Genomic DNA, 13571 nt, shown 5'->3' on the forward strand with positions numbered 1-13571 from the left:
AGGAATTTCTTCTCCCAGAGCATGGTGAATCTTTAGAATTCTCTACCTTGGAGGGTTGTGGAGGACAAATTATTGAGGGTATTTAAAGGGGAAGCAGATAACTTATTTAAAGATCAGGGAATTGAGGGCTATGGGAAACTGGCAAGGAAGAGATGGCTGAGGAAGATCAGCCATGATCATTATTGCGTGGTGGGGCAGGCTTGAGGGTGGGCGGGGTGAGTGACCTACTTCTTCATTTATTTTCTTGTGTTCTAAGCATCAAATTGGTTGAGATTTTAACATTATGAGTGGCCTTAATGGAAGTTTAAAATAAGCTATATTACTGCAAGGTCGTCACTGGTAAAACCAATGGGGAATTCAGGTGAAAGTTCATTGACAGAGGATGTCTTAAATGTGAACTCATAATCACAAGCAGCAGTTGAAGCAAATAACACAGAAGCATTTACAAGGCAGCTCAAGGGGAAAAGAAATTAGAAAGTATGCTGTTAAGGTTAGCTGAAATACGATGGGAGTAGACTTGTGTAGACACTGACATCAACCACTTAAGACAAACTAAAACCCAAATAAACTGCAGATGGGGGAATATTAAACTAAAACAGAATATACTGGAAACACTCAGCAGGTCAGGCAACATCAGAACTGAGGTCCTCAACCTGAAATGTTAACCCTGTTTCTCTGTCCACAGATGCTGCCTGATTCCCCGGATGTTACTGGCATTTTCTGTTTTTATTTCACATTTTCCATCAGAAAATACTTAAAGGGAACATCAGTCAGAATCCCAGTGATGAGCATATCCCCCGATTGTCTCCCCCAGCCTTGAACACTATTCACAGCTGAGAGTCAGACATAAATAGGTCTATCCTTAATTTTCTCTTACAATGTTGTTCTACTTTCCTTAATATCATCAAAATCCTTCTAAGTTAACATTTTCAACATTCCTCAGAGTTATAAACTGTCAAGAATAATCTTGTCCTTTTTTGAAAAGTAACAGTCTCTTAACTATTTGGTTATGCAAGTGTTCAAACACATAACCCTTAAATCAGCTGTGTGCCTCGAAGGATCATCTATTGCCTGAGGTAAAATGTCATGGGTTAAAGTCCCAGTCAGAGATCAGAACACATTATCTAGGGGACAATGTCAGTGGAACTGAACACTGTTCTATCCTCAAGGGATGAAGGAGGGATGGTCATTGATGAAGAAGCTGGAGATAGTCTGGGCCTAAAACTCTGTTCTGATGTACTCCCAAACCAATATTCTGAGGCTGAGATGACTTGCCTTCATTAAACACAATCATCTTCCTTGGTGCAGGGTACAATCCATATAAGAGTTTTTGCCGTGATTCCCATTGACTTCAATATTACCAGGACTGTTTACTGCCTTCATATCAATTTTTAGACAGGCACTTGAATAGGCAAGGCAGAAAAGGATACAGTCCTAATGCAGGCAAATGGGATTAGTGTAGATGGGCAAAAGGTCAGCATGGACGTGGTGGGCCGAAGGGTCTGTTTCAGTGCTCTGTGACTCTATGACCCTCTTACTCTATAACAATCACTCTCACCTCATCAATGTCAGAATTCAGGTCTTTGCTTCACGTTTTGACTAGGTTGTAATGAGGTTAGGAGATGAGTGTTCCCAGTGGAACCCAAACTGAGCACCAGTGAGCTGGCAGTTTGTAATTGCCATCATTGATAAGCTCCTCCTTTGCAGGATTATTGATGACTCCTTCCATTACTTTACTGATGATAGTGAGTGGAGTGCTGGTGGTTGCTCAGATTGGAATTTTCCTGGGTTTTGTGGTTAGGACATACCTGGAGAACTTTCCACACTATTGGACATTTGTATGAGGACACCTTGATTACAGGTGCAGCATTTCCTGGCCTGCAGTCTTCAGCTCTACAGCACTGTAGCTGGGACCTTGTCAGGCTCCATAGCTTTCAGTGGATCCAGTTTTCTCAGTTAGATCAAATGAAGCAAAAGAAAGTGACTGAAAATTGGTTTCTGTGACATTGGGAACCTCAGGAGGTTACATGATTATAGCACATCAAATTTGGACTTAATTATGGTGTTAATTATGTTTAAAGATTGAGCTATTGTCTTCTGTTCAACAGCAATGAATGGGTAACATGTGGTCTGAATTTAAAGTATTTTAGATACCATGACATAGTTGACTGCTGCTCAAAGTCTGAATTTCAGTTTGTTTCAGTCTATTTCTTAACAAAACATATTCTTTGTGAAACAATGTCGTATATTTGAGGAGGTGATTTTGCTGTCTATATGGAAAATATTGATCAATTGATGTTCAGAAGACGTTGAGACTCAAATGTTGAGCCCACAGTCCCTTCGTGTGATTCCTGAATGGGAGTTTGAAGCTACTGTATCACCCATTCATTGTCCATCCACTTTACCACCAGCCTCATTCCTTCATACACTTTTTTTTCTAAATAGTTGAATCACAAAGCAATGGGTCTTGTTGGAGTTTTCCCTTCATTTTCCAATCACATCTGTTATTGGATAATGTAAGCAAACTGGTCTATCCATTTGAATCCCCATTTCCCTTCCAAAATCCTGTACAATTAAGATTAGAGCATTTGCTTGAGCCACATTTGTGTATCAATAGTACAGCTGCACATTAGGTGCAAGATCCCCGCAACGTGGAACCAAATGTAGAGGCCTTCAGTGGTCAGTATGCATGGTAGCACCATGGTGCAGCAGTTAGCACTGCAGCTCCAGGGACCCCAGTTCGATCCTGACCTTGGGTGCTTTCTGTGTAGAGTACATGTTCTCCTTTAGACATCACCTGTTTTTTTTTCCCCGGTTTCCTCCTCAATCCTAAAGACATGCCAGCAGGGTAATTGGCTACTGTGAATTACCCCGGCTGTAAGTAAATGCAAAGAATCAGAGGGGAGTTGGTGGGCATGTGTGGGAGAAATCAGTGGCTGAGTGACAGGAAAATAAGGATGAGGGAAAGGGACTGATGGGATTGTTCTGCAAGGAGCTGGCATGGACCTGATAGGCCAAATGGCCTTCTGTATCATTGTAAATAAGTGACAATCTAAGCTCTGTAGCACCCGCTGCACAGTAACACTGTTAAGGACACATACATTCAGAGTACCTAAAGTTGTGCTGCAGACCTGCTGATATAAAATAAGATATTTCCTGCTGAGCCATTGTTCTTAAAGGAGCACTCACATTTTTCCATACTACCTACTTCACTGCTTCTCTGCTTTTTCTTAAATTAATTTGGAAGCATCGAGCTTGCCATGCTTATTTCACCAAGGGAACTCTGACAGCACATCATCTTTATACACTCTTGGTATTTCACAGGGCAACATGGCTTCTCCACAGCAGACTGCCAAAGAAAGCAGGCCAGATGATAACTAAAGGCCAGATGTTGCATGACCAACTGACCATGCTTAGACACATAAGCCTTGGAGATGGTGCAGAGGAGATTTATTAGAATTGTAACCATGATGGAGGAAGCCAGTTGTGTGGAGGTGTTGAGCTGGACATTATGTCATACCTGCAAGAGCACACAAAAGCAGTATGCCCGGATTGGGGCGATGGGAATCAATGGCAGTCTTTTAAGGAGTCTCTTGACCGTTCCCCGCAGTGGAAACGCATTGCACACCATGGACAAGGTGTCATTTACAACAGAAGAAAAGGTCTTTGGTCTGCCAGCTTTTGCCGTTGGGCTTGAGCCGTGGATTATCAGGAGGTGGGTGGGTAATAAATGGGAGTGTAGTGAGGGGGTGGTGGGTGTGACAGGATTCAGGTCGTCGGGCAAACTGGACTGGGGTCAGGGGTCATTCCGAAGGGCAATCAGGGCCTTGAGGATGTCCCAGGACAGGGAGGTGTCAGGGAAGAAGCCACTTGAAAGACACCAAAAAACAGAAAATGCTGGAGAAACTCAGCAGGTCAGACAACATCTTTGGAAAGAGAAACAATCAATGTTTTGGTTCTGGGTTTTCTCATCTGATGACCCTTCTCTCCATCTGCAGTTTTTTTGATTGTCATTTGAAAGACAAGCTGCCCGAAAGATGATCTACTCCCCGGACTCCCCGGCAGTGAACTCGATAAGCTCAGGGCCACTGTGGCTAATTCCCCTCGAGCAGAGAAGGTTAAGGGAAATTTAATGTAAGTGTTTGATACTATCAAGGGTTTGAATAAAGAAGAGACTCTTTCCAGTGACAGGAGAATCAGCAGAGTTAGGAAGATTGCCAAAAGGTTGTTGCAGCTTTATAACACTCTGGTTAGGCCACATCTGAAGCATTGGATTCAATTACAGGAAGCATGTGCAGGCTATGGAGAGGGTGCCGAAGAGGTTTACCAGGATGCTGCCTGGATTAGAGGACATGTGCTACAAGGATAGGTTGGACAAACTTGGATTGTTTTCTCTGGAGCGGCAGAGGCTGAGGGGAGACCTGATAGAAGTTTATAAGATTATGAGAGGCACAGATAGAGTAGACAGGCGGTATGTTTTTCCCAGGGTCAAAATGTCTAATACTAGAGGGCATGCATTTAAGGTGAGAGGGGGAAAGTTCAAGGGAGATGTGCGGGGCAAGTTTTTTTACGTAGAGAGTGGTATGTGTCTGGAATGCACTGCCAGGGGTGATAGTAGAGGCAAATACGATAGAGGTGTTTAAGAAGCTCTTAGAAGGGCACATGAATATGCAGCGAATGGAGGGATATGGACATTGTGCAGGCAGAAGGGATTAGGTGTTGTGAGCTTAATTAGTTCGGTACAACATCGTGGGCTGAAGGGCCTTTTCCTGTTCTATGTTCTATGAGAGGGGCAACTGGGAATATTTTTTTATTCATCAAGTGGTCATGATCTGGAAAGCACTGCTGATGGGCTCGTGGAATCAAATTCAATTGTGACATGCAAAAAGGAATTGAATAAATATTGAAAAGGAATTATTTATAGGATTTTATAGAAGGAACAGTGGAATTTGGATATCACTGTCAAAGCTCACACTGACATGTCAGTCCACAGCCTCCTCTACTGCCACATTGAGGCCAGATGCAGGAGCAACACCTCATACTCCACCTTGGCAGTCTCCAACCTGACGGCCTCAACATTGTTTTCTCGAACTTCTGGTCACCACTCCCCTCTGTTTTCCTCCCCACTGGCCTTTGTTTTCCCTCATTCCTGTGGCCCCTTCACCCCTTCTCTTTCCCCTCCCCGGCCCTCACGAGCTGCCCACCTCCTCCCCTTTATTCCATGGACCACTGTCCCATCCTATCAGATTCCTTCTTTTTCAGCCCTTTGCCGCTTCCACCCATCACCTCCCAGCTTCTCACACCATTCCCTTTTACCCCCCATCCCCCACCCATTTATCTTCCCCCCTCACCGATCACCTGCCAACTTGTGCTCCTTCCTCCTCCCCCCACCCTTTTATTCTGGCTTCTGCCCTTTTCCGTTCCAGTCCTGATGAAGGATCTCAGCCCAAAACGTCAACTGTTCATTTCCCTCCATAGATGCTGCCTGACCTGCTGAGTTCCTCCGGCATTTTGTGTGCATTAGGCCAAATAACCTCCTGCACTCAGTGACTCAAACTCCAAAGGAACAAGATGTGGAGATAATCACTACAAAAGGAATCGAGCCATCCCAGGAATGTGCAGCTTTCCGTAGTTTGGTCTGGAAACCCACTCCCACACAGGTACAGTTCTGTCAGTAAGTAATGCTATTGGAGAATGCTCATTTATAGAACATAGAAAACTACGGCACAGTACAGGCCCTTCAGCCCACAATGTTGTGCCGACATTTTATCCTGCTCTATGTTCTACCTAACCCTTCCATCCCACATAGCCCCCTATTTTTCTATCATTCATGTGTCTATCTAAGAGTCTCTTAAATGTCCCCAGTGTACCTGCTCCCACAACCTCCGCTGGCAGTGCATTCCACACACCCACCACTCTCTGTGTAAAAAAAACTTACCCCTGACATCCCCCTTATACCTTCCTCCAATCACCTTAAGATTATGTCTCCTCATGTTAGCCATTGTTGCCCTGGGAAAAAGTCTCTGACTGTCCATTCGATCTATGCCTCTTATCATCTTGTACACCTCTATCAAGTCACCTCTCATCCTCCTTCTCTCCAAAGAGAAAAGCCCGAGCTCACTCAACCTATCCTCATAAGACATGCTCTCCAATCCAGGGAACATCCTGGTAAATCTCCTCTGCACCCCCTCTAAAGCTTCCACATCCTTCCTATAATGAGGTGACCAGAACCGAACACAATACTCCAAGTGTGGTCTGACCAGAGTTCTATAGAGCTGCACCATCATCTCGCGGCTCTTGAACTCAATCCCCCGACTAATGAAGGCCAACACTTCATACGCCTTCTTAACAACCCTATCGACCTGCGTGGCAACCTTGAGGGATCTGTGGACGTGGACCCCAAGACTTCTTACCACCATTCTTCTGGACTCACATCAATGACTTATCAGTTGCTTCTTGAACCAACTTGCACAAACCTGATCACTACTTCAGTCTAGCAACACCACGACCACTTTGCACTACAATGGACTTCATTCCTTTTTTGTTCTGATTGAGTCCTTTCTTGTAAAAATTGCTTATGATTAATGTTTAATTTATGTTTTCCTTGCGAATGTTGTGTCTCTGATGCCATGTGCCTGTGATGCTGCTGCAATTTAAGTTTTTCATTGCACCTGTGCATACATGTACTTGTGTATATGATAACCTTGCTTTGACTTTGACAATGCTGGGTCTTGAAAGATAATCAGATCCCTGACCTTGCTCCAATATGTGGCCGTACACTGGAACATGGATTTCCATTCCCTCAAATAAATTCCCCATTTTCGTTCAAATATTTACCCTCTTTTACTATGATCAACCCTGTCTGTGGTTTGACATGCAGGAGGTTTGAAATTTGCGTATCCATTTTTGCTCTGAGCACTCTTTGAATGCCTAGAGAAACAGGACGAAAAAAAACACGATGATGCTGGAGGAACTCAGCAGGCCAGGCAGCCATCTGTGGAGAAAAGCAGGCGGTCAACGTTTTGGGTCAGGACCCTTCTTCAGGACCTCCCACTTCTCTTACACCGAGTTACCATTAAGCAACAGTTTCCAATCCACTCTTGCTAAATCATAACTTTAGCTTCACAAAATTAGTCTTTCCACAGATGGGAACTTTTACTCCTGCTCCATCCTTGTCCATCTCACAAGTCTGTCATTGATCCATTGAACCATTGATCAGTACCACTAAAACCGTGCCCAGCATCCTTCCCTAAAACCCATCTCAGGCTTTCTACACGCTGGCTAAACAAAAATTCCCTGAATCCATTTTGAGAATTTGCACTTCAAACATTTTTAAACTGATCCTATCCCAGTTAATGTTGGAGGGGTGTGGAATTTACAACTATTATGCCTCTTTTTATGGTACTTCTCACAAGTTTGCCTGCATATTTTGCCCTCACTTTTACTTGTTAGCTGTTTGTAGTGCATTCTCAACTATGTGATTGGCCCTTTTCTGTCGCTAAGTTCAGCCCGAATGACATACCCTTCCTTCACAACTGTAATTGTTTCCTTATCCAATACTACACCCCTTCCCTCCTTTTGTTTTTAACCATCCCCCCCACCACCCATTTAAAAGTGGAGTTGCATTTCTGTCATTCTTTAAGTCATTTTTCAATAATAGTTGTATCATATTTCCATGTATCCACCTCTACCCTCAGCTCATCTGCCTTCTTCACAAGACTCCTTGTATCTTTCCAGACATCCAAACTCCTTTGATATCTACTTTCCAACCTTTGTTCCTTCTGCCTTCCAGACTCTGAGTCTTCCTCAGATTTCCAGCTTTGTTTCTCTTCCTTCGGAACCAGTGTTCAGATTGCCATGGCCTACAGGCCCACTAAAACCTTGCACAAGGGCATAGTAATTGGACAAGCAATGGTGATGAGCAACTTCAAGAAAAGTCTCTCCTTTCTCCGACAGCAAGGAATTGTGGGTGAACACAGCAAAAATGATCTTGTGTTAAATGCTAACTTTTTAACTGATTCACATTGGATTAGGAAAGGAAAACACCTGGGCAAAGGGGTCAATACACTAATTGTAGATGTTTAACCAAAGGCTGTAAACAAGGAATGTGTAAGACCAGCCTCGCTATTAAGCTTGCAGCCTAACAGCATGAATATTGAATTCTCCCACCTTAGGTAGTCGCCACCCACCTTCCCCACAACACCCCCTTCCCCCTCGCTTCTTCCCTTCTTCCCCTTCCTAGCTCTTTTTCTCCTTTCTCTCCTTACCTTTGACCCATCCCCCGGTGGATCTGCTCTCCCCTCCTCCCCCGCACCTGCCTATCACTATCTCTTACCTGCATCTACCTATCACCACCTTGTGCCCACCCCACATCCCCTCTTTTGTCCACCTTTCACTATTCTGCTTTTCCCTCCTATATATTGGGCTTCCCCTTTTCCTATCTTCAGTCCTGAAGAAGGGTCCTGACCTGAAACATTGACTGCCTGCTTTTCTCCACGGATGCTGCCTGGCCTGTTGTGTTCCCCCAGCATCATCGTGTTTTTCAGTTTTGCTATTAAAGATCTCCCTCCCATTGTGTTGGAAAGTCTCCTATCCCTTTCTGGCTGAGAATAGGTAGAGTATAGAGAACGGGGCACAGGCAGTCAATCTGGTCCAGGTAAAGTTATGACAGGAGCTGGATCTTGTAATCAAAAGCCGCATGCAGAAACTTTCCTGTGGAGGGTTAGAGTTGATTGAACTAAAATTAGTGAGATCACAAAATGTGTCACCTGATCGCCATAGAAAACAGCTGATATTCTCATTGAGGGGAAGAATCATACAGCCCAGAAACAAGCCCTTCAGCCCACCCTGTCCATACCGACCGTCAGATACCCATCTATCCTAATCCCATTTGCCAGCACTTGGTGTGAGGCCTTCTCTGCCTCAGCTTGTACAGATACTTCTGAAACCCTGTGGGAGCCTCTGCCTCAACTACCCTCTCAAGCAGTGCATTCCAAATTCCAACACTGGGTGAAAAAATTCTACCTTATATCCCCTCTAAATCTCTTACCTCTGCAGTTACAGACACGTCGGTTTATTACAGTCCACCCTCGCTATGCCCCTCATAATCTTGTATTGCCCCATCAGGTCCTCCCTCACCCTTCTCCACTCCAAGGAAAGCAAACCCAGCCAATCCATATACTCCTCACCATCCATCCCAGGCAATGTCCTGATGAATCTCCTCTGCACCCTCTCCAGAGCTACCACCTCTTTTCTAGACTGTGCTGTTCTGTTCTATGGACATCAATGAGACTGGGTAAAACCAATACAATACCTGCTGTTTTACAATTGAATGGCCCACACCAATGGTTTCTGCCTCAATTAAACTTCCAACCACGTAGCCGCCACAACCAAGAAAGCTCACCAGCTCCTCTACTTCCTCAGGAGGCTAAAGAAATTTGGCATGTCCCCTTTGACCCTCACCATTTTTTTTATAGATGCACCATAGAAAGCATCATACCCAGATGCATCAAGGCTTGGTATGACAACCACTCTTCCCAAGACCGCAAGAAACTACAGAGAGTTGTGCACACAGCTCAGCACATAACAGAAACCAGACTCCCTCTGTGGACTCTGTCTATACTTCTTGCTGCTTCAGTAAAGCAGCTAACATAATCAAAGTCCCCTCCCACCCTAGAATTCTCTCTTCTCCCCCTCTCATCGAGCAGAAGATACAAAAGCCTGAAAGCACGTACCACCAGGCTCAAAAACAGCTTCTATCCCACTGTTATAAGACTATTGAATGGTCCCCTAGTGCAATAAGATGGACTCTTGACCTCACAATCTACCTCGTCATGGCCTTGCATCTTATTGTCTACCGCACTGCACTTTCTCTGTAACTGTAACAATTTATTCTGCATTCTGTTATTGTTTTTCCTCATACTACCTCAATGTACTGTTGTAATTAAATGATCTGTACGGATGGCATGCAAAACATAGTTTTTCACTGTACCTTGGTATATGTGACAATAATAAACCAATTTACCCCTCCTAGCACTTTCGTTCCTTGGAGTGCATTGCAAGCACTAGGCAAGGTAGCTGTGATGTTAAGTCTGATGGAATAGAGCAAGGTTTCACTAGCAGATAACTCAGGCAGAGGCAAACACAAGTGAATTTTAGGAAGCGGAAGTACTGGTGATAGAGCAAATAACGGTTGGAAGTTCAAGTCCATATACCATTGTGGTGAAGGGTTTGGCTTCAGACAGATGCCAGGAACGCAGGGGTGATTGGCAGGCAGGGAACAAAGACTGCAGAGTACAACAGGAGCAGTTTGGCTTCATCCTTCCCAACATTTAGTTGAACGGATTTTCTACTCATTCAGCACTGGATCCATGACAAATGATATGCCATATCAGCATCAGTTAGCAAGGAGAGTCATGTGTCATCAGTATTCATGGGGAATCTGATGTGGGATTTTGTGGGACACACCAGTGAGGAGGCCAAGAATAGATTCTCAGGAAGCACCAGAGGAAACTGTGCATGATCGGGAAGAGAAACCACTGCTATCAATTCTGGAGGTATGATTTAATTCTACTGCATTTCCAATGTTTTAGGGTGAAGTTGGACAGACACAAGCTTTGTTTTCATTTGACTACAAATTGCAAATATTAAATCATGCTTTCACGCTTGAATCTCCATTTAGGTTTTCCAGCAGGGACCAGTCTGCCAGCAATCACTTACCTTTCCCCAGATCAAAGACAAATTGTTCATTTCTGTCTCTACTTGAATCGAATTTTCTTCCATCCAGCAGGGTCCCAGTGTAATGGACAAACACTTTATCTCCAATCATAGGAGACTCGCCATCAGCTCCTGCCTTCTTGACAACCTGGGAAGGCAACAGAAAACATGAGAAGACGGCAAAAACGATAACAAGCTATTACCCAGTATCCCACAACAAAGAAGGAGGCCATTTGGCCCACTGAGTCTGTGCTGGCACTCAGAGCATTCCCATCACTTCCATTACTTCCTTCTAACATAACCTCTCTCAAATGCTCACCTCCACCCCCCCAACCCGATTCTCTTACCACCCGCCTACACTGGGGTTAATTTACAGTAGCCAATTAACCTCTTTTGCCTCCATTTAAATTGTTATTTTGGTTTTAAATCATGTCCTCCTCTGTCTCACTTCCCACGTTTGTTGGCCCCTTTTGCCTTTGATAACAAAGCTGCTGTGAGTTCTGGGAAGAAAACCAGGAGCGACACAAAAGTAGCTGGTAAACTCCCAGTCCCAGCAGCCCTCAAGAAATTTGCTATCACCAAGGACCAAGCAGCCCTTCTGATTGTCACCCCCCTCCCCCCCCAAGACATTCCTTGCCCCCATCATCAGCACACTGTAATAGCAGCAGAGTGTACACCAACCTACAAAAAGCACGTTTCCAACTCACCAAGGCTTCTTTGCCTCACTGGTCATACACCTGATCTAGAAGACCACCAGCACCTGCAGAATGAAAACTAAAAAAAAGAAATCTGCAGATGCTGGAAATCTGAAATCAAAACCGAAAATGCTGGAGTAGCATTTTCCAGTAGGTTTTCCTCCAGGGCATACATCGGGTCAACTTTGAAATATTTCTGGGTCTGAACAGAGGGACAGTGCAGTGGCACAGTAAGTAGAGCTGCTATCTCACAGCTCCAGAGATCTGGATGCTTATAGTTTACTGGAGAGCAGTTTGCTTTGACTGACACTTTGAAAATCCCTTTGAACACAAGGCTTCTCAGGCCCCTGTGGGTTGAAGATGTCTCCCCTCACTGCTTTGCCAAACAAGATGGCCACTCCTGGATGGTGTCAGCCAGAGTTTCAACAAAACTTTCAAAACCTGTCAGAATTGTTCCCAGCTCTGACTACAGGCTAACTGTACAGCCCCTTCAAAACGGCATGGATTCCATCCGTGTCAACTCGCTTCAGTTGATGGCAGTGCTCACAAAATTGTGATGAACAGAGCATTCGTGCTGATGGATGATGATATTATGGTCAGCATAAATTTTGCAGACCAGATTAAAAAAGGATGGCGGTTAATTCTGCCCTGTGATCTCAGCGTCATTTTCCAGCACCATCCAATCTGCCCACATGGAGTTCAAAGTCAAACTATATACTTTGTCATTGCGTCGCACTGTGCACTTCAAACATCAGGGACCAGCGTCACGCTCTTGACTGAAGGACATGGTTGTGTGCTTGTCTAGTGAGTGGGCAGCTCTACCAATTGGTTCACATCCTCAGCTGATATGAGAAGGTTTTATACATCCCTGGCCAGTATTATCTTTAAGGTCACATTACTGATTTTTTTAAATTCCATATTCATTTGATTAACTAAATTCCCCAGAGGCCATGGTGGATTTGAAGTAATATTTCTGGACCATGAGTGAGAGCCTCTGGATCATCAGTGTGATCATCAGTAACATAACCACAAGGCCACCTTACCCCTGCTTTACCCTAAATTTCACCTGGTCATATAGTTCCTGCTCACGTTAATGCTTCTCTTTTCTTCTTGGTCCTGAACACCAACAGTTCTTCCAGAATTGCAATCCTCAAAGGAAGACAATTTTTTTTGGAGGCAAGAGTTCACTATTCATCTTCATTAGTTTGGTACTCTCCACTGTGGAAACAATGCACTGAAGGGATGTGTGGCGGGGGGTGAAACTGACCCTCACCAATGGTCAATAGTAGTTACTGATCGATGAAGCTGCCTCACTTCTTATCCAAGGTGGAAAACTTGCATGGCTCACAATTCTGCTGACCCCTGTTAACAGTTGTGTAAAGTCATGCCAGGGACTTTGGAGGGGTCTGTGAGAGGTATTATGCTGCCAGGCCTCACCAGTGTGCAGCCTGCCTTGGGAGGGAGTGGCGATCTCCAGGGACGAAGGAGACAGTGCCCCACAGTAGGAGCCCACTGCTTAACTGTGTGCGTGTGTGCGTGTGCGTGTGCGTGTTGAATCTCAGAATTAAGAGTGAGTCCCGTAAATAGAATAAACCCCAGAAATACTCAGAAGCTGGGCTTCCAAGTTGAGCAGACAGGGGCCTTGACGAGATTACTTAGCAACTGCAGTATGCTCTCCCGCACATCTTTGAAGGAGACGAGGCCCAGCTCCAACCAAGTGACACCAGCAAATTGGAATCAACATGTCCTCATAAGGAATCCCATACAAGGAGCAACAGACTGGCCAGGTCACTGAGGGAACATCTTTTAAAGGCTGGCAAGAGAACTAAATATATAACAAGAATCACCAGAGGGGGAACTTGAATGGAAGGTATTTATTATCTTACTATTATTGAATGTGCCACCATCTTTATATTTGCCACTTTGATCGGTGGTGTGGTTTAATGGGAGCTTTGTTGGTATGTTTTTGATACCAGCAAAGCTGTTATGTAACCACACCACAGGTCAAATGTGATGAGTAGTTACATTTATTGAATGATTTAAATGTTCTTCATTGCAGGATAAGGAAGATTGTGACAAGGAGCATTACACAGAGAGCAGGTTAAGGACAAGGGTATGGTTTTCTGTCACTCAGCAAAGTGACTGAGCATTTCCTTAAAA

The 13571-nt window shown here is 44.4% G+C and overlaps 1 protein-coding gene across 2 annotated transcripts in view; it reads right to left on the reverse strand.

The window, feature by feature from the left end:
• LOC127580972 (peptidyl-prolyl cis-trans isomerase FKBP5-like) overlaps positions 1 to 13571 on the reverse strand; it is a 143711-nt gene that overhangs the window by 34522 nt on the left and 95618 nt on the right. For both annotated transcript variants that reach the window (XM_052034982.1, XM_052034981.1), the window contains exon 2: positions 10720 to 10864. In XM_052034982.1, coding sequence (XP_051890942.1) covers positions 10720 to 10864 — 145 coding nt within the window. The remainder of the gene's footprint in view (positions 1 to 10719; positions 10865 to 13571) is intronic.

Source organism: Pristis pectinata, chromosome 20, assembly GCF_009764475.1.
Source record: "Pristis pectinata isolate sPriPec2 chromosome 20, sPriPec2.1.pri, whole genome shotgun sequence".
Taxonomy (NCBI): Eukaryota; Metazoa; Chordata; class Chondrichthyes; order Rhinopristiformes; family Pristidae; genus Pristis; species Pristis pectinata.